The sequence below is a fragment of the Solenopsis invicta genome, chromosome 10, assembly GCF_016802725.1.
Source record: "Solenopsis invicta isolate M01_SB chromosome 10, UNIL_Sinv_3.0, whole genome shotgun sequence".
Taxonomy (NCBI): Eukaryota; Metazoa; Arthropoda; class Insecta; order Hymenoptera; family Formicidae; genus Solenopsis; species Solenopsis invicta.
Window position 1 is genome coordinate 17,970,181 of NC_052673.1, and position 20,848 is coordinate 17,991,028.

Here is a 20,848-nt window from a genome sequence, read left to right on the forward strand (position 1 = left end):
TCCGAGGACCAGAAATCTTTCAGGAACACGTGTACATTTTTTTGGACGTTCTCCGGTTCTCGAAAAATCTCAAATCCCTCAAGATATAAATTTTGAGTAATAGATTTTTTGCTTAATCATATATCGAGCTCAAAAATTTCTAAAGGTAATAGCAGAAATTGGATAAAAATGACATAAAATCAGAATTCTCGAGTATTTGAAAACGGAATACATAAACGCGGAATATAAATAGAGTTTCTGCACTAAGAAAAAAAGTCGTTAACTTGACTAAATTTTTCAACTCGATTAAGTTTTTTCGTTCAAGTACTTGTGTATTGAAATTTGACTTAAATACAACATAAAATACTTGAAGTTTAAGCAATTATAAATTTAACTAAACTACATAAATACTCGAAATGAAGAAGTTCACGTTGAAAAATTTTATCAACAATTTTTTTCTCGGTGTATGTACTTATGTTAGAAGCTGTGAAATCGGATGAAGATGCAACGCGCGCTAAATATTATTTCCAACGACGTCCACACGCATCGTTTTTTAAATATATTTTATTTATATATATACATATATGTATATATATATTTATTTACAGAACTTACGTAATAATCATCGCCATGTTGAATATCATACATTCGGCTGTGAATAAATGGTACGGCTGTCATACACGGATTATTTTATTGCGAGAACCGATTCCGTTTCTTGGCTGGGTCTCGCGCGATCGGTTTCGGTCCTTCTTATCTACGATCCAGAGATCGTTCACATACGAATTGCTTACACGAGGAATCTCACGATCCCCCATCAGAGACGATCAGAACGCACAAAATGATTAGCACGCACGTTAATTAACGCTGCTCATTCTCACACACATCATATCGCATAAGATCGACAATTGCGAGTCTGATTGACTTAATGTGTTTTGTTTCAAAAAAATTTCAAACACAAGGCAATGATGTTAATTGAAAACGGAATAAATCAGGATACTTGAAGATTATTTATTTCGAATTGGAAAATTGGCTTAAAAGAGATTCCTGTCTAGATGACAAATTTTTAGACTAATTTTCACATTTTTGTTTAAATTATTGAACTCCATAAAATTTGGTATCCAAAATCATTTATCCATTCTTTTTTCCTTAATTGTTTCATGTGTTTCATAACTATTTTACAATCTGTATCAGTTGCTCTGAGACCGTCGCATGTAACTTTATACTGAGAAAAAGTTGTTAAATTGACTAAATTTTTCAACTTGATTAAATTTTTTTAGTTCCGGTATTTATGTATTTAATTCAAATATATAAAATACTTGAACTTTAAATATTTATATATTTAAGCATTGATATATTTAACTTAAATACACAAATATTTGAACTGAAGAAATTTAATCGAGTTAAAAACTTTAGTCAAGTTTATTTTTTAATCCTCTACAGAAATCCCTCTTTAATTTCTGCATGAGAACAGTACTCGAATTACTTCGAATTTTTTAATTTAAACAAAAATTTTACAAGAACACATACAATAAAACAATGATTTTGTATAGTTTCTTAGACAGGAAGTTTATACAGTTTTAACAGACGATCGAGAATTAATGATGTGTACAGAGTAAGATAATCGATCAAAGAAATAGATTCTTGCTGGTACAATCGATGAGAGCGGTAAGGCGAAGATGAATTTCGTACTCCATTAATTTGATTGATAGCCATTTGCGCTTTTACAATTGATCGCATATGCGGGAAACGACTGATAAAGCGTCGAAGTACAGGATCGTACGAAATATGGAAGAAATCGCATATCTTCTTCGCGTGACGCGCTATTGACCATTTTCGATTACCCGGCGACGAAATCGCCCTCGAAATCTCGGGTTTTTTTGCGTTGCGACGCACGTCTCTCTCGGTGGCTCGCGTGATCCTTAATTTACGTTTACAAAAAAGTCGCAAGTTAATAATGCGCGGTAGTCGAAAAGCCATGAGGTATATATTGTCACATACTTTGTATCTGCGTACCTCCTACAAACGTAGTCACGCTCCTAATCGTCGGCGCGTATTCGACTAATACTGAAAGAATTGCGAATTTGCTCGCCGCGTTTCGGTCGCACCGACATCGGGGTGCGTTAATTCTGGTCATCCAGCAACGCTGCGATTAATCCGTGCGATTCGCCAGGAATCGATATTGCCGAAGGGCCTAATTCTAAATCTTCGAGGTCCTCTTTTCTTCTTTTTCTGCAATGCGCCACATCTTGACGTTGGCGATCACTTTAGAGAGAGTTATTTTGTGATTCGCCTACCAAAGGACTACCCTGGGATTAGGGAGCTTTTTAGATTTCTCTCTACAGCGATATTCCGAGAAGCAATAACTAAAGTGGTTTTTCATTGCCTTCTCCGGTAAACCTACAAGGTTGAAAAATTGAGAACTCCTGGACTCTCTGCGATTTCCTACATCCGATATCCGATCCATCTGGTAGCACCATTTTCTTCCTCATTTCTTTCTCGAGTAAGAAGATAGGTGAATCGATAGAAATTCATTTAGTTATAAATAGAATTTTCTAATTCTTCAACTAAATTTGTATTATGAGATCGTAAGGGAAGAACGAGATTAACCAGAGCTAGTTAACTCGAGCTTGCGCATACAACTGAGGCTAAATTTGCTATACGAACGTCGTAACGAAGTACGATTACATATCCGCAAGTAACGCAAGCAGAACGGCGAGCTTGTTAGACCAACGTTAAATCAGATGAGCGTTTCCATTGAACTATTGTAACACATTCAACACATTCTTATCGACCGTACGATGAATGAGACTACAATTACTGAAGTTACTAAAGCGCTTGGAAGCAATCCTCCGCTGTACACAAATCAGTCTAAATTAAACTTACGCGAAGAAGCAGGTTACTTAATGCTTCGAGCCTAGAGTACCACTTTGTAAAATCAGATGCGATTATTATCCTTCGAATAATAATCTCAAACTTAATGTAATCTCCGCGTAAAACGGCGCGTATTTTACGAATTTACGGATGTCGGTAATGCGGCGGTAAATTGCCAATTATGCTTATTCGTGGCGTCGACAAACGGGCTAAAAAGATTAAATGACCATTTAATCCTTTGTACCCTAATATCATCCATAGCGCAGCGGCGCGAGAGATCTTTGCTGCAGCGTTATATAAAAGCTGAGTATACTAGAAATTGCTTATCTTAAATATTTAGCGTTTGCGCCGCGAAATAGTTCGGCGATAGCGAGCATAATTCCGAGCGCAAAGGATTAAAGTGTCCTTGACGCAAATTGACCTAGCTTTGGTATAAACGTGGATACTTAATACACCATGAAGAGAAATTAACACGATGGACGTAAATAAAATAATACATAAAGGGATAATATTTTCCGGGAGTATCATAAGTTAATCATAATATTGTCGTTTCTATGTTTTTCACCGCGTGTGTTGTTCACGATAGTTTCGCGAGACTGGGAAAAATATATATGTATATATATGTATATGGTTAACTATTCATATTTTCGCCATAAAATTAAATAATTAGATATATTATTCACTGACCGTATAATTGTTATATAACTAAAATTAATACGCGTTTAATATCCATTAGTAAACTTTACTGCAACACGGCACGTTTTAATATCATTTTCTGTGATAATTGCTCTTAAATATTTCAACTTTATTTATAATTCTGAAGATAAATTAACTTAACACAAGATGGAATAAATTAACATATGTGCTAAAATAAATATGCATCGAACTTAAAGAAAGAGCTAGCAAAACTACGTATATGTTATGCACATCACGAAAATGATAAATTATTAGTCAACATATCGAAGAGACAAACTTGTGAGGAAAATTACACATGCAAATGAACACAGAAAGTCGCAAATCAACATTGAGATTCAACATTCTTGTTTACATGACTATGAAAAAAAGATTGTTGATAAGAAACGTAATCATATCTTAAAATAACGATTTTCTGTGTGACTCAGCGTGTCTTCTCTCAAAGTTCCAGAATTATTAATTATCTAATTGACTTATGATCAAACCGTGTTGCACTTAATTTTACATTCGGTTAAATTTCTTTCGTGTAGATCTTGCGCTTTATAATCAACCTACGGATCTCACGAACGCAAACGAAACCAACTTACTTGCAGCGACGCGTAGGATTTCTTTTCCCTATGTTACTCGTGTTGGTACAGCCTTACTTCGATATAGTTACAAAAAATAACGCTCTGTTATATCTTTAAAGGAACTCCCTGCTTGATATAGTCAATTGTCTTCGAAGAATTCGCTGAGATACACATTAAGCTTTTGATCCCGCCTTGTCTTGAACTCTCTGCGTGTGAAGCCTTTTGTGATCCTTTCTATACTTTTCAATTGTCAATTCAGCGTTACTGGTACTTGACAGACTCAATGTTACCGGGTCCAGGCTCGCCGCGAGCTTCAGATACGTCTCCTCCATCTCTTTCGTCACCTTCACCTCGTACTCCACATCTTTTTGAGGATTCAGCAAATGTTCGTCTTCGAATGTTATGAGATTTTCGCTTTCATCCTGTTCTATACGCTCAGACAAGATATCAAGGAGCTCGTTATTTATATTTTTCTCGCTATATCTTTCGACGTTGTTCAACAATTTTTTCGGCGCATCTCGAACGTTGCGAACCAAATTTCCGTCTTGCTTCGAGGAGTTGTGATTCGTAAAAGAATCGTTCAGATACAAGGATGACAAAGTGTCATTTGCAGCATTTTCTACACATTTAATCTTATTGCTATCATGCACCGCGGAATTCTCCACACACATCGACGACTGTACCCACTCGGCTACCCGTTGCAATTGATTGTCCTGCAGCAACACCGGCGGTGGCGAATCGTCTTCGCTGCCGGTTGAAATCGAACGCTCGGAACCGGGTCGAGATGTCTTCTTTGCGTGCACCAAGGCTGTGCTAATCTTACCGCTACCACCACTGCCGCCACCGCCGCCACTGCTATACAATACAGTCTTGTAATGGCCGGCATTATCCAACAGAATATTCTTTGAGCCTGGCGTGACCCGAACTAGGCAATTCCGCGGACCGGTTATACGATTCTGATTCGAGTTGGATTTGGCGCTTGAATTGAAGGCACCACTGGTCAACGATTGCGCAACGTCACTGCAACTGCTAGACGGATCGGAACTGGAGATGACTATGCTGTCGCTGCTGTAGCTCGGACTGGTCGTTACTCCCGTACTGCCGTCGTTATGATTCGTCATATTGTTGTCCGGACTCTTGACCTCGATCACAGTGAATTGCGCGGTATTCCGCGCATCCTGCCGCTCTGTCGACCTGTCGTTCTTCCAATCGCGATCGTTAATGATATCGAGCTCAATATCGCGATTCACTTTGCACTTGCTCTCTTTCGAAGGATCCGTCTCGGATTTCAACTTTGTCCACTCGTTTTTCCATAGTCTATCGTTGATAATGTTGATGTGCATCTGCTTGTCGGAGAGTGGATTGTCCGAGCGTGCCAAGCAGCCGGTGCCAAAATGTTCGTAGAAGTTCTTTTCGCTCTTGTTCCAATACTTCGCAGATCTACTATCGACTGGAGAATCGCACTTGGCCCTGAGTGGTTTGGACATCTTGTCGACGTTATTTATTCTGTTAAGGTCATTTAATTTTGAGCATGAACGCTTGTTTTCGTGAATTTGAGACAAATTCTTCTTGTTTAAATTGGACCTCGTAGTGACGCCGTTCTCCTCCGTCGTGTAGTCCTGTTCATTCCTACTGCTCCTGCCGACGAATTTGTCTTTGATGTACGGAGCTTGCGATACGGCATACTTGACATAATCGCCATTCATATGATGACGAATCTTGCTGCCGTTTTCGTTGATCTCATAGAAGATCGTATGCGTCGCGAGATTCGATTGAAATTTGTCTTTGCTTTGATACTTGTCATCATTCGACGTACCTTCCGATACTTGCTTTTCGACACTGTGTGAATAACCTTCGGAAATAGGGAATGTATCAGGCACGTATGTTTGCGTCTCCGTATCGACCGTGAGGATGCTTCTGTGACACGTGCACGTGTCGCAGTGCTTGGCAAAGATTCTCTCCTTCTCACGATCCTCCAAAACCTTTGCCATAATTGCCGCCGACACGATATCCATCGGTGGCTTGCTGTCGTCGCTATCGTCGTCACTATGCTTTTCTACCGTAGGTTTACTGATATTGTACACCATCGCAGTCGGCGGAAATGTAGATATTGGCACGGTGATGCTCTTCACGTCTGGCTGCGTCGTATCCTGCGTAGAGCACCGCTTCTGCGCGACGTACGTTCGCACTTTAGCCTGCACCTCAGAAGGTAGCTGCAATAATAAAAAAAAAAAACAGTGGCGATTTTGAAACTTATCTTTACTTTGAGTGTCAAAACCATATTGTACCCTTAAAGTTCTTCATTTATAGATTCTTCAGTTTTATTAAAGGGATCAAATTCCACGCTACACTCTTGTTTCTATCCCTCACTTTATCGTACTCGTAAAAAGATGTAAATATAAACAAGAGGTGCGGAAGTTTATGCGCGCGCATGTATAACGATGCATGTAAAATAAAAATAAGACGCTAACGCAACGTTATATAAATACAAGTAAAATGTCATTGTAACACTTAACGTTCAATGATGTGAACACATGAAATTTATATGGAAACTATAAAGTGAAATGTATAAGAACAAATGAAACTTGTGGTAAGAGCATTGTCGTGATAAAACTTTGAAACAAATAGTAACATGAAATTTACATTTGACAAAACGATATCTTACCGAATCATATTTCTGACCCACAAAGTTGGAAGGTTTACACTGAAGCAATTGGATAGCCAAACTAACGTCATTTCTATATTTTTCCTAAAAGAGAAAAAAAATATTCTACATATAAAATGCATATAAATTAGTATTTTCTCTTAAGAAATAAAACTTGACAAAAAATAGAAATATTGAATAAAAGAACATAGAGAAAGAAATGCAATTTATATTGCTTGTATTGTCTACATGAAAGATTCGTGCAAACATAATATAAACAAAACGCAAATAATTCATGTAGACATAATCTTAATCTGTACAGCATAATCCTAGTAAATGGATACTTACATTGTCCTGAGTCAATCGACGTATCGTACAATTCGCATCGGCTAATCTACGAGACAGAGTCGCAATGTCCTTTGTGAAGGCACCTTTCTCCGTCTCACATTTGTCCACTATCCGCAGCAGCTTGTCCTCCAAATTTTGATTGACCTTCTGAACCCTCTTATGCGCCTCGTACAAGCGCGAATATTTATCCTGTAACGATGACAGTTCCTCCTTCATGGAAGCCAGCTCCCCATTTGGAAACTTGTCAGCCTCGTTTAAGAATTGCGTCTCCATCGTCACGATGTGGTTGTCTCTTTCAAGCAGTCGTTGACGTAGGTTCTCTATCTCCGCGTGCAGATGCATGTCACAGTGCTGCTGATTATCCTGGCTGCAAGTGTTACACTTACAGCCGCATTCCTGTAACATTGCTCAATGAGTCAAATATGTGTGGTCAAGTTTTTTTTTTATTTTTATAACAATGGTAATAATTGTCAAACAAGGCTCAATATTTGTATCAGGCATACTGTCACTTGCAAGTATAGCTAGCTGGTTAGATTACAATAAACATAAAGAGAAGTTACAACATAGGGATACAATATATATAAAAATATCAAGACCATGTATCGAAGAAGACAGTTAAATTCAATTACCATTCAATTCGCTGTCATTCAAGTCATGCAATCGACAAAAATCAGTTATTACAGCCGCTACGACTATTCAATTAGTTGCGATACTGGGAATTGTTATAAATTTCTGACAGCAAAAACATGACATTTGTACAACTTCATTAATCGTGTCTTTTATCCATTTGGTACTTAGCGGAGCATCTTCGCGAGGCAGAACCAGGCGAGAATACACGGAGATTTGAAGGTATTCTCAGAAAAATGCAGTTCACGCGAATGATCACGCGTGGCACATATGTTGTGCGCATATAAATCGATAAATCCCACTCGAGAGAGAGAGATCGAATGAACCGCGTCGGATCGTCGAGAATCAGCGAGAGCATCCCCGTTGTTCATTCGAGAATAAGATCTGTTCAGATCTGTCTGGGTCGAGTCGTCCGTCCGTAATCAGCTGTCCGTCGCCACGTTGGCAGTCTCTCCTCGCGCGAGCACTACGAGCAGCAGCAGCAGCAGCAGCCGCCGCCGTCGGCGCGGGAATTCCCGTGGGAAATGCCCTCGACACGTACCTTGCACTTCTCCGCCATGGTGGTCCGCCACGCTGGGAATGATATCGCTAATAATGCAAAAATATCGTCTGACGGCGCGGCCACTGCGGTGCCGTTGGCGCCTCATAACCCCTTCCTTCCCTCGGCGTCCGCGACGTGAGTGCACAAGTGTGTGACGGGGCCGTCGCCGTCGCCGTCTCCGTCTCCGTCGCGCGTCCGACAGCGACGATTAATTCGCGCCCGCGAGGGGATAGGATTCACAGTGCAAACAACGCGCGGCGGTGCAGGTGCATTCTCTCTTTCCTCGTCTCTTCCCTCAGTCTCCTTTTGTTATCGCGAGAAGAGCGACGAGCGCGTCGCGGAGAGGGGCCCCGCTCTTCTTCGTCACCCGTCGTCTCCGTCGCTCGGTCGGCACGAGCCAGCACGAACGTCTCCAGGACCAGTGCCGTGACGTTTCGGGCCCGCGACGAGCTGGGGGAATCCAGGGACGTACCCACGATAGGAGTGACTTCGACCAACCCTCGATTAACTTACGTCCACTTCCAGCAATGCAGATTAATTTTGATCTCGGTTTAACTTATTTTTATACTTTTCTAATTTGTAGAACTAGAAAGGGATGAAAAGTAAATTAAATCGAGATCAAAGTTAATTAATTCAACCGATCGCTCACGATAAAACTTTTAGCTCTCGTAAATTATAACACGTCGTTTCGAATATAATTCCTTTTTATGTGTCAAGCCTGGTGAAATTTTTCTTAGAACTTTTTATGTGATTTTTCAGAATTTCTGTATAATTTTATAACTTTCCTAGATTTTTTTTATATGGAATTGGAATACTTCAGAAACATTTAGCAAATCATCTTTTCTTAAAATTTCTCATATATGTTAATTATAAAATATCCTAAGAGTTCAAGATTTTTTGTTCTATAATTTCTGATGAAATATCTAAAAAAAAAGTTTTTTTTTAATTACAAGCTGAGAAATCTCAGAATATTTCAAAATTCTTATGTATGAAAAATTCTAAGAGAAGATGTAGACTCTGAGTATTTCTGAAATAAAAATTATGACAAAAATTTTCAATTGGGAAATAATAAAAAATTATTCTCTATGTTAACAAATTGGTGCAAGTAGTATTTGATAAGTTAATCGTCCGATTTATCGCTTACATGTCCATTTCTACTTTCTACTAATGTAAATTAACTTTAATCTCGATTTAACTTACTTTATCGTTTTCTAGATCTAAGAATTAGAAAAAGAAAATAAATTAAATCAAGATTAAAGTTAATCTAAATTGATGAAAGCGAACCACAGCAAAATTTCTAGCCCATTCGTCGTCAAAGCAATCTTTCTTACATGTCAAAAAAATTAATATTTGTGTTGACAAATTAATAGTATTTTATAAGTTAATCGTCGATTAGTTTAATTGATTATTAATTCCATCAAAGCAATCGCTTACAATAAAATTTTTAAATCACAAATTTAATCTTTCTTCTTTATATGTTAAACAAAAAATTAATGGTTCCATTGCTTAACAAAATACTGTATAAATTATATCATAAATTAGTCACTGATTAATTGAAGTTTGGCTAAAATCAACAATGATATTATGAAACATTTAACAACTGGTGCATAAAATTTATATAAATTAATTGCAAGCGTGATCCCAGCAGTACTGATAGATTAAAATTTTAAATTATTATATTAGTGTTTTACGTAATTATTAATATATTAACATTATTACGATCAAATAGAGAAAACTGTCTGTAAAATATTCAATTACATGGAGAAACTCTATCATGGAGAAACAAATAATTACACATAAAAATTAGACAAATATTGTTTTTTTTATATACATAGCGACTCGCATAAAAATGGATGACACAGCGCAGATTGATTTGCAAAAGTATTTATTAAATGTGTGTTACATCCCCATACATGATTTATTTAATTATAAGTCGTTAATGGCGTTAATACAATCATAATAACATTAAATGTTCACGATATCGTGTCAAAGAGAATACTTGAAAAGTCGTCGAATCAAAGTGTATCTGTGTGCTCGAACTTTATAGAAAAAATTGCCACATGTCGAAATAGGACCGCGAATACATCGGTCGGGATTCATAATGCAGCTGAAGTTAACTTTGCCTAAATGTACAAGTTATTTGATCGTAAGCTAATTTTAAGATTTTCACTGATCATCAACGTTGACCAATGTTGCTTCTTTTCCGATCTGAGAAGTACATACGGGATTGCCAGAAGGGCGGCGTTTATAACAGTCACGAATACATTTATCCTTCTTTTTTTGGAACGGATACTCCAACGTCTTGAGAACGGAACAATCAATATTATCCGATTTCTTTGGCTAACAGAAGAAAAGAGATGATGCCATACGTTCAAACACAGCATATCCATTCTTGCTACTCGGCCACACGAAAAATTCCACGCAAACACTCGGCCACTACAATTTCAAGTCAATTTCAATTAATACATTTACACTTATTACAACAAAATATATTAAGTATATAACAAAAATATAAAAACTATATATTTTAAAATAGTTTTAAATAAGTCATATTAGTCATATCATAAAATAATCGACTCAATATCGAAGAATTAAATAAATAGAACAAGATCAATTAAATTCGACATAAAAAAAATAGATTACAAAACAAATATGAATAAATTTTTGAGAGTAAAAAATATGTCACTTGGAATAATTACTCGTAAGACACCTTTCTTGAACAATCCAGTGTATGCATGTATAACATTCGTATAATATTTATGTAGATATATATACAGAGTGCGACAATGGTCGAGCGCTTGTTCTGATCAGACAATTTCTGATCAGACAATAATCACTACTGACAACAATGTTAAAACTCTGGTGCGGGTTGCAAAAACAAAGGCGTTACAAACGCGGCTTCACTTTAGGTAAATCTTTCCTTCATTGCATACAAATAAAATTAATTTGTTCGCTACGTAGAAATTTTGCGTAATTTTTGTGCAAATGTAAACCATATATATACATACATATTCAAAAAGTAACAAAAGAATAGTAAGTATATATTAGGTTGCTGTAACGCCGTTAATGATGCATCAAATCGATATTTTCAAACGATGAGATTAATGAGCTGTAATAAAACTAATATGATAATAATAAAATAGTATAATTAAAATTTTTAATATTAAATTTAATTTCAATATTAAATGTTAAACAAATCATATTTCAGTACTAAGTATTAAACAAAAACACCATTGATTTTTTTTTTTTTTTATTGACTTCGAGAAGTGTCCATTAAGCTCATCTTGGAAGATATCACGGCGTCGCATTCCTGCCTCGAAAAAAATTCCGTTCCGAGGAAATTCCTCCTTGCCGTCAAATATCGCAGTTCGTAACGCCTTTGCCGATTTCGCGAGCCGCATTAGCAATTTTTGCTACATCGTAGAAACTACATACGACAGAGGAAATCCTTATCTAACTTGCTGTGCAAGTAGCATCGGCCGCAGCCGAAGTCCTTGCGCGATCGGTGATTCGGCACGAAAACGCCGACTTTTAATCGAGAAATTCCAAAAGCGCTAGCCTGGCCACATGAAACGGACGCGTTCAACGATAAAATTTGATTGATTAAGCATGACGAAACCATACATTCGTGTTCAGCCTCGATTGCAAAATGTATAAGTCGTAATTTAACGTCGTGCGAAATATGAGACGCGGTGTTATCGGCGATCCGAAAGTATGTTGCTTCAGCATACGATATGGATAAACGCGAAAGCATATTGTTTGCTGCGCGTAGCCGTATTGTACCTATTGAGAAATATACAAAAGTTGTACAACAAAATGAGCAGAAGAACACCGGTTTCTTTTTCTTCATTCAGTTACTCTAATTATTCGATATCACGTAATTTTTTTCTTCCTACTAAATTAATATGCATCTTGATTAATCAATTCTTTCCTCTTAAATATACAATGGCGGTGTGTTGGCGCAAATTTTTTTTTTTTTTATACGAATAAATGTACATAATTTATCTATTCAGATTCAGAACCGAAGATTATAAGATTACGTATTTTTATAAATTTACTACTTACAAATTAAATTAACAAAGTTTCTTGTTTCATGTGATATTATTTTCGCAAACTTCAATTAAAATAATAAGTATATTATCCCTATTTCTGCCCAAATGCATCAATTCATTTCGTTTTAAACGGCATCGACAGTCGACAATCATTTTTATTTATTTTACCTCGATATCGTATTAGAAGAAAATCGTACCGTTTTTCTCTATATTCGTCCGGTATCATTGAAACAGTTATGCAAGAAGAAATATCCTTACAACGTATGACACAACATTAGATGGGAAATATATGTATATATGTATACGTTTACATGATGTTCTATATCCTACACAATCGAAATGATCCAAACATTAATACGTTCTTCTCTCGATACGGCAAGTGCCGATCGGCCGCTTCCTGTTAATGTCTCTCGTTACTGGAGAACTCAGCGTGTCATGGGAAAATGTGAAATACGATCTCGCTTTCGTAAGAAACTGTACAATGGAATAAATCGTGATACAAGTCAATGAAGTCACGTATACGGTATTTTTTTTTCTTTTTTGCTTCCGAGGGAAAAGGCACCAATACTCTCGTGCTGTCCGTATATATAATATAATGCGATTTAACACTTTGAATCCGACACCGATCTAACGCGCGCGACACGTAACATCGATTCGTCTCGCGCCTCGCACGACCGAGATCCTTTTGTAATCTATTATTCGTTCCATCGACTCTCCACCTTCCATAGCACGCGTTACACAACGTGTGAATGCAGTCTCATTTAGATACGCAGTTCCGATAAGCCGAGTAGAAAATAAAACGCAAAATAGAGCTGCCGGATTCAAGGTGCTAAAACGTCCGGCGAAAGTAGGATAAGTATAAAGTTTTGTGCTGATCGCAAGCCGTCGATCCGTCATGTTGTGTCCATTTCTACCAATGTGGGGTAACTTTAATTTCGCTTTAATCTTGCTCCTTATCTTTCTCTAATATTTAGAACTAGAAAATTAAATTAAATCGAAACTAAAGTTAATCTACTTTCTAAATCTCATAGAGCGAAACGTCACTCTAAAAAAGTGGAAATTGAGCTTGTGCAATTAATCGGGTGATTTGCTATTCCAACACAGGAAAAAAATTAGTATCAAATCAACAATCATTGTCTTACAAAGACAATTGTCTTACAATGACACACGAATATGGAAACTTTAAAGAATTTCATTAACAGACAATTTTCTTATATGAAGAAAATTTGTTTCATAAAAAAATATATATACATATATATTTATTTCTATTTAATAAATTTCATGAATTAAAGAAAATAATTTTTTTAATAAGCTACTGTTATTGTCAAAATACTCTTTAGGCTATTATAATATTGAAATAAAAATATATTGCCGAAATTAAAAATTGCCAAACTTTTTAAAGGTTTTATATTCCTTTGATATATATGAGACAATGAGTGTTGATCTAATCTTTTTTTTTATAAAAGTAAAAATTACTCTTATTGAAGTCCTATTCAGTCCTATATGAGCGAACTTTAACTCTTACAGAATGACAAATCACTCGTAATAATTGCACGAGCTCCATTTTTACCGTACAAGATTTATAGAGAATGCATTGGTGGAAATGGTCATTAATATTCGTTCTAGTCACCTCGTGCGTATCGCATTCCAGATTTTCTATTACAATGATATTGTTTCTTTTTTTCGTGAGCACGCCTGTCCGCTGCGTTTTACCGTTGATCACGCAAGAAAGGCAAAACGTATATGTATCTGTTTCTCGTATAAAGTAATTGACTATCTACTTATCATTAAGAAAAGGTACGTTGTTGTCGCATTCGGTTTCGCAATTTTTTTTTTCTACATGTGAACACAGTTAGAAAGTTTGGAACATTTCAAATGTTGAGCGCCTTTTTTCGTCTTTCTCTTTCTCTCATTGATATAGTATATATACATACATATACTTTTATGCGCGTATACATGTACATATGTGTATATATATATGAGTGTACGCGAGTGTACACGCATGTATATATATTTATGCACATATACATATACGTATATATATATTATATACGTGTGTGTGTGTATGTGTGTGTGTGTGTGTGTTCGTGTATTATGTAAGAATATTAATAAAAGAATATGTCCGAATGCAATATTGCTTCATTCTACACACACATGCCGTAATATATTTGTAATATATATAATATCTATATAGACTTTCCATATTCCTACATAACAACAACATAACTCTTCTGAATAAGGCTTTTAACAAATTGAACACAAAGTTCCTACGCTAGGGCAGATTACATGTATTTAGCTAACGGTGTTAATTGTAAAACGTGAAAGTTGCTGAATTGCGCTACATACGGAACGACCCGGTTCACACCGGCTTCTCTTCGTTCTAACGGAGGCACTGTCGTTTCATCGTGTAAATAGTCTCAATTTTATCTTTATTACACAAACTAAATCCTCCCGAGGCCAGTGCGTTAAACAAAGTTCTTTTAATATCGTTAATGAATTTAGTTGACATTACAATTCGCGTTAGAAAAACGCGAACTGTGACTATATTGCGATTTATTCGCCGAGAAAGAAACCAATTCACTTTACTGAACGTCAGCAATCAGACCTCAAGGTGGAGGCGTTCAGTGTTCGACGAAATGAAATTGCGGTACCTCCGTTACGCGAAACGAGGCCGCGAGAAGACATTACGACAAGTCATCCTATACCTTTGATTAAAATGTCGGCTAACGTAGTCTACTTTTTCACGATACACATCTAGATTAATCTTGATCGTTCCCACATCCGGCAACAGTTCTAGTATCAGAGTCCACATGTATCGAGCACAACTATAATTCTACCATGCAACATTAAATATAACATACTCTCCGATCCTCATGTGTCTACCGTATTACCGAAACGATTACTTAAAAGTGTTTTATTTCTGCTATAAATTAGTGCAAAGTAGGAATGCACCTCGTACTTCTCGGAGACTTTTTATCTTGAGATTACAGAGGATATATTCGCAATGTCGATTGTTCACGTAACAAAAATTGTTCCTTCGAGAAGATTCGCGTTTTGTTTATTCCACAATGATGTATTGCACAATGTCAATTGTTTCGGACTAGGTTCATCCGATTTATGGACCTATGGATTTATGGCAGTACCCAAAATCGAAAAGTAACGAGTTATTGATGATAAGATGATTTTACAAGATACTCTGTAGATCTAATTTTCAAGAAATTTTGTAATCTTTAATTCTAGTTTTGAATTTCACGAAAAATTAATATCGGAAATTAGTAAAGAAGTTGACTTACGAAAATTTCTATTGATTTCTGTTAAGAAACTACTTTTTCATGAATTTTCTAAATATATGATACAGACAAGCATATGGAAACTTATTAAACACGTAATAAAAAATTGTATATTTCTATACTACTGTTAATTATAATTCAAAATATACATAAGTATTCTTTATCTGTTATAGATAAGATTCTGTTTAAGATAAGATCACACTAACTACATAGCAAACTTAACTAACCATCGCGAAATAAAATTAAATATTTAATTCGGCATTAATGTACTGTGAACACAATAAAAGTATCTCGAAGGAACAACTGATCTTACAGAATAAATCACAAATAAGAATTACATTTTTCGACGTACACATTAACATATTCACTCATAATATATATATAAAGATAACACCACGATGAAAACAAGAAATACGTATTATGTATATAAAGCCAACATATGTATAAGTAAATATATATTATTGATCATAAATTCTCATAAATTCTGTACAATATATATATATATATGTATATATAAAAGGCCGAATGTACAGTGACATGACATTGATTACTATTGCATTGACGGTTACGTTATTGTTTGAATTACATAAGAAACTGAATGTACGCAAAACGACGAATATACGCAAAAACGAGTAGAGTTAAAAATAACATGTGATTTATAAGTATAAATTCGACACGTTCGTCCATTCATCGAACACGACGACAACAACTTGTCTAACTGCATATGGCAGCGCGATTAATTTTAGTGTCGGTGCTGGTTAATCCAACAGCGGTATTGATCATCAATAAAAAATCTCAATGGCGGCAGTATGTTTTAATAACAAGTGAATTTTCTTTTTTTTCCCGCTAAAACTAATAGAGTGCATTCGCGTCGTTACCTTTCACACGGGAGGATAGAACGATTTTGTTCCCCCACTTTGTTAGATAATATAATAATATATATATGTATATAAAATCAAATTTATCCAAATGGGAAAATATATCAAGATTCATTGAACGTTTATCACGCAATTACAATCGATTGTAACATATATATATATATATATATATATATATATATATATATATATATACACATATATATATATACATATATACATATACATATACACATATATATATATACACACACACGCACGAAATGAAAGGTAACTTTTTTTAACACTTCATTCAATTCTCCATTACGATATATAGCTAATGTGCAAATAAAACCTATAGAGCAAATATTAGTCATATCGGAACAAAATCGGTTATTTATAGTCCAGTTTAAATTAGACTACAATGGAAAGAATAACGGGACTAATTTTGAAAGTTTTGGGACTATTGATAGATATTCTTTTCGATGTGAAATAAAGCCTCTTTCTGCCTTAGTCGACGTATTGTATTTTTATATAAACATATTTTCGATGTTAAATAAAATATGTTTTAATTATCGTCTTTTTAGACTATACATATAAGACATGGATATAATCGGTCTATCACTTTTGGAGGGTTTATTGAAACAAGTTCAACTAAACCGTTTAAAAAACATGTAAAGCTACAGTAATTTAATTTTGTCGTTAAACATACAAGTAAGATGTCATCGTACGCAACGTGACAAAGTAATAAAATTAAACTTTATTTTCTACTGAAAATAACTGTATCAAGTTTCAAAACTTTCGAAATTATTCCCATTATTCTTTCTCGATCATAAACTATTAACGCTTAAACAAATGGCGTTACCAATTCAATTATACAATTTCAATAACGCATTTGACAACAACAGATGTAACAAAACAAATGTAACAAAGCATATATAATTCATCGATTTGCGACAATTAGATAAAGACAGATTCTCTTAATTCCTCGCGCGTATATTCTGAAAATAATGTTTAAGTTATTTCAAAAGTTCGATCGAAATAACGCGTCATGACATGACGTCTACTTCCATTTCACGCATATACTAATACGTCGTTTACTAGTTCTATTTAAATTGCCACAATTATTCTACCTTTTTACAAGCAACCTTGCATCCGGAGTTAAACATTTATTACTCCAATTTATTATTATATATACGTAACATGTAATAATGCGGCGATACCTCTCGTCATAAAAAATCGTAAGCCTTAGTTCGAACAAGGTCATTTGTAATTACAGGATGGATAATTTTCGTCATTGAAATGTGTTAATAAACCTGTTTCCAATATAAAAATTTATCATTTGGGATCTCTACCTACAAACATATTTAAATAAATATCTTAATTAAAATTCTTTTAACGATAAATTGCATTACAATATGATTTGTCACAGACTAAAACAACAATACTCATCCAGAGAACAAGTTTACGTAAAATTACGTTTTTTTCTTACAAATTTCCTTTTTTTCTTTTCAAGAAGAAACAGGTTTTTTAACCGTTTTCTTAAAAACGATTTCTCTTTATACCTTAAGAGCAGCTTTAGGAGACCAATGATGGAAACGGGCGGGTCCTGCGGGATAAGAGGGCTGATGTACCCACTTATTCCCTCGGTGTCCCATAAAAGGTGGCGGAGAAGGGCCACCGAGGAAATGCGGGGGCATTATATTGTACCACGGCTGGCCGATTGGATGAGGACCGTAACCCATGTTGAAGGAATGGCCGAACCACGAACGATTTCTGTTCAGGTGCAGCCTAGGACTGTTCAAGTTACGCCTCTTACCTGTACCGTTAGTGCTATGCTGTTGATTTTGATTAGCGATGCTTAATGGTTTTGATTTCGGCTGTTGTTCTGTGCTTGCGGTTAGAGGGGATTTCTGGAACAATAATCACATCCCAGAATTTAATACATTTAATTTTCTTAATATTTATATTAAATTAATGTTTAAATATTTTTAATATATAAATATATATTTAAATATATATTAAAATATATTAGTAAAAAAATTTTAATACTCTATATATTTATTAATGGTGTCATGTAGAATCAAACATGAAAAACAAAGAAAATATAACATACAAATAAATTAAAATAGTAAATATCTAAAAAGTTGCAATTTCAAAGACTCTTCAACTTGTAAGTTAATAGTTTTGTGTGGAATAACACGTGCACTGTTTGGCATATCAATATCTGATAAGTAGATAGGACAGGTATTTTGTAAATTATGTATTATGCACATATGTCGCATGATTGAAAGTAAGGCCTGGTTTTTCATTATCTAGTTAACTTATGGTTAAATTTAACTTAAGGTTTTAGCCAATAAGCTTCATTTTATAGTACCATTATGGATGAAGCCCATTGAGTAAAGCATCAGATTAAGTCTATCCATAAGATTACCAGATAATGAAAAACTGAGCCTACATATAATACAAAGAAAAGGAAGGAAAAGATAATTTACAAATGAAAAAAACATCTACGAAGCCATCGATTTTCCTGAAAAACGTTTATAAAAATCAATATTCACCTGTATCTTGATAGATCCCACGTGGGCTGGCTTGTTTTCGTCCTCCGTGCTCTCGTTATGCTCGTCCTCGAAAATGGGTACGGTGTTCTCCTTGTCGTCGAATGATGCCAACGTACAGTACGATCCCTTGCTCTCGCCAAACCGACAACAGACTTCGTTAGGATCAACCCACAGCGTTAACTCCACTGGCAATGCCAAGTCCTCGTACTTGACACCGGCTGCGTTTGCGGCGCTCTCCAGGGTCGCGTCCCGGCGATTGTGGCCGTTGACGCGAATGCAACGGTAGCCCTGGCCCTTGAACGGCTTGTCTGGGAACCAGTGGTTCTTGAAGCGTTCCGTCAGCAGTTCGACCAGGTGCTGCTTGAAGCATTCCAATTGATCGGGACTAAATTTTTCGCTTTTTTCGATCAGATTTACTAAGAACAGTACCGCCGTCCTGATCTCGTTGAGCATTTTGTCGCTGTTTCACACCCGGATTACAGGCCACCTGGACGCACCTTTCTCGATACCACAGTAGCAAGCTCTTGGAAACTAAAGTACCATTCGCCCAAGTCACGGTGGAGCACATAGAGCCCTTCTGCACCGTCGCAACGCTTGAATTTCTCAAGATTTATATTTCGGGCGTAAATGTTTGGGGTTTTGGCTGCACTACTTTGTCGTTTCACAATTTTGTATATGCTATTTTATGATCCGTGTATTCCGCTAATGCTGCTACAATCTGCGCACAAAACAGAAAAGAAGAAACGTTATTACCAATCGCTCCACGCATTCGATGATATTTCGCTATGAAAATTTGGAGCGATTGAGCGTGTCGGATCGGAGGGTGAAGTTCGAGTGCAGATCAAAGTCATCCACGAACGTTCCAAGGTGAGAAGAGACAAAGACAAGTTCGCCTGCTTCGGCAGTAAATACAAAGGCAAAGGAGTCAACGCGCACTGTCAGTTGGAAATCAGATTCACCCTCCGATCCGGTCCATCTGGAAGCATTTCACGGCACGTGGAATCCGCGCGAGGCGCGATCCACTTTTCGGCGCACTCGAAAACACGCCGCGCTCCAAAACATGGGACTCGCGTCTCCCTCCGCAGCGTCTTCGACGCGACGCACCGCCACGTGCCCCGTCGGGATTGAAATTGACGTAGCCGATGCCGCGCCGTTGAAAACATCGTTGCGTCAATCGCGCGGCCGATCGCGCCAGCGCGACGAATCGGGACGCAATATGTTATGCGTGCGCGTGAGACAGGTTATACCACAGCGCTGACGATGACGACGACGACAAGGCAGGTTAGGGGAAAGCGAGAACGCGGGGCCACTCGGCGCCGCTCGGTCACGCGACCCCCTGCTGACGTCGGGCGACGCCGTGGCGCGGCCAGCTCATCGCCGTCGTCGTGTGCTCCAGATTAGCTAGCTAGTTGGTACGTGTACACTTCGGAGCATGTCGCGCGGATGCGAACTGAATCGCGGACACTGAGAGTGCCGAGACGACGGCAACGACGACGACAACGACGACGATGAGCCTACGTCGTGGCGTGAATCGCGATTGATAAAACGATACGTTAAACCGATCTTACAGGTCGGCGACGGAGACTCGCGTTGCGTTGCCAGTGGAACCACTACGTCTTCTCTCTCTCGTTACAATGCTCTACAGTAAACGTACTCGACCCAACACGTGTTACGTTGCATCCGTGGCCATGAAGTATATTCTCGACGTAGACGTCCGTCCCTCGTCAGCCCTCGTGGCCGCTTGTCCGTAAATGATGAGTCATGATAATCGAGTATTCCTCTCACATTCCGATTGGTCAATTCCCTATCTGTCCGA

General features: G+C 36.9%; 2 protein-coding genes across 6 annotated transcripts; both read right to left on the reverse strand.

Annotated features, from left to right (window-relative positions):
• Nucleotides 1-525: 525 nt before the first annotated feature.
• LOC105197735 lies at nucleotides 526-9,107 on the reverse strand. Of its 2 annotated transcripts, none has more exons than XM_011164244.3 (4): nucleotides 8,273-9,107; nucleotides 7,105-7,500; nucleotides 6,778-6,861; nucleotides 526-6,325 (listed from the first exon to the last, which is right to left on the reverse strand). In XM_011164244.3, the coding sequence occupies exons 1-4, from the start codon at nucleotides 8,288-8,290 to the stop codon at nucleotides 4,286-4,288; spliced, it is 2,538 nt and encodes an 845-aa protein (XP_011162546.1). In that variant the 5' UTR covers nucleotides 8,291-9,107; the 3' UTR covers nucleotides 526-4,285. The 2 variants fall into 2 exon arrangements, with proteins under 2 accessions (XP_011162546.1, XP_025987403.1); XM_026131618.2 differs by lacking the exon at nucleotides 8,273-9,107 and adding an exon at nucleotides 7,734-8,261.
• A 1,033-nt stretch (nucleotides 9,108-10,140) lies between these two features.
• LOC105197734 (protein BTG4) lies at nucleotides 10,141-20,740 on the reverse strand. 4 transcript variants are annotated; one of them, XM_011164243.3, is made up of 3 exons: nucleotides 20,601-20,740; nucleotides 19,033-19,750; nucleotides 10,141-18,384 (listed from the first exon to the last, which is right to left on the reverse strand). In XM_011164243.3, the coding sequence occupies exons 2-3, from the start codon at nucleotides 19,483-19,485 to the stop codon at nucleotides 18,031-18,033; spliced, it is 807 nt and encodes a 268-aa protein (XP_011162545.1). In that variant the 5' UTR covers nucleotides 19,486-19,750; nucleotides 20,601-20,740; the 3' UTR covers nucleotides 10,141-18,030. The 4 variants fall into 4 exon arrangements, with proteins under 4 accessions (XP_011162545.1, XP_039310605.1, XP_039310604.1 ...); XM_039454671.1 differs by lacking the exon at nucleotides 20,601-20,740 and adding an exon at nucleotides 20,280-20,437; XM_039454670.1 differs by lacking the exon at nucleotides 20,601-20,740 and adding an exon at nucleotides 20,137-20,271.
• Between the last annotated feature and the right edge of the window lie 108 nt (nucleotides 20,741-20,848).

Bases quoted from the DNA above. Each gene is read 5' to 3' on its own strand.
- LOC105197735 (XM_011164244.3), bottom strand. The intron at 6,862-7,104 runs GTAAGTATCCAT...TTTCTCTTTTAG, and splicing joins GTCGATTGACTCAGGACAAT to GAAAAATATAGAAATGACGT. The intron at 6,326-6,777 runs GTAAGATATCGT...TTATTATTGCAG, and splicing joins TGGGTCAGAAATATGATTCG to CTACCTTCTGAGGTGCAGGC.
- LOC105197734 (XM_011164243.3), bottom strand. From the start codon at position 19,485: ATGCTCAACGAGATCAGGACGGCGGTACTGTTCTTAGTAAATCTGATC. The intron at 18,385-19,032 runs GTGAATATTGAT...TTATTGTTCCAG, and splicing joins TGGGATCTATCAAGATACAG to AAATCCCCTCTAACCGCAAG.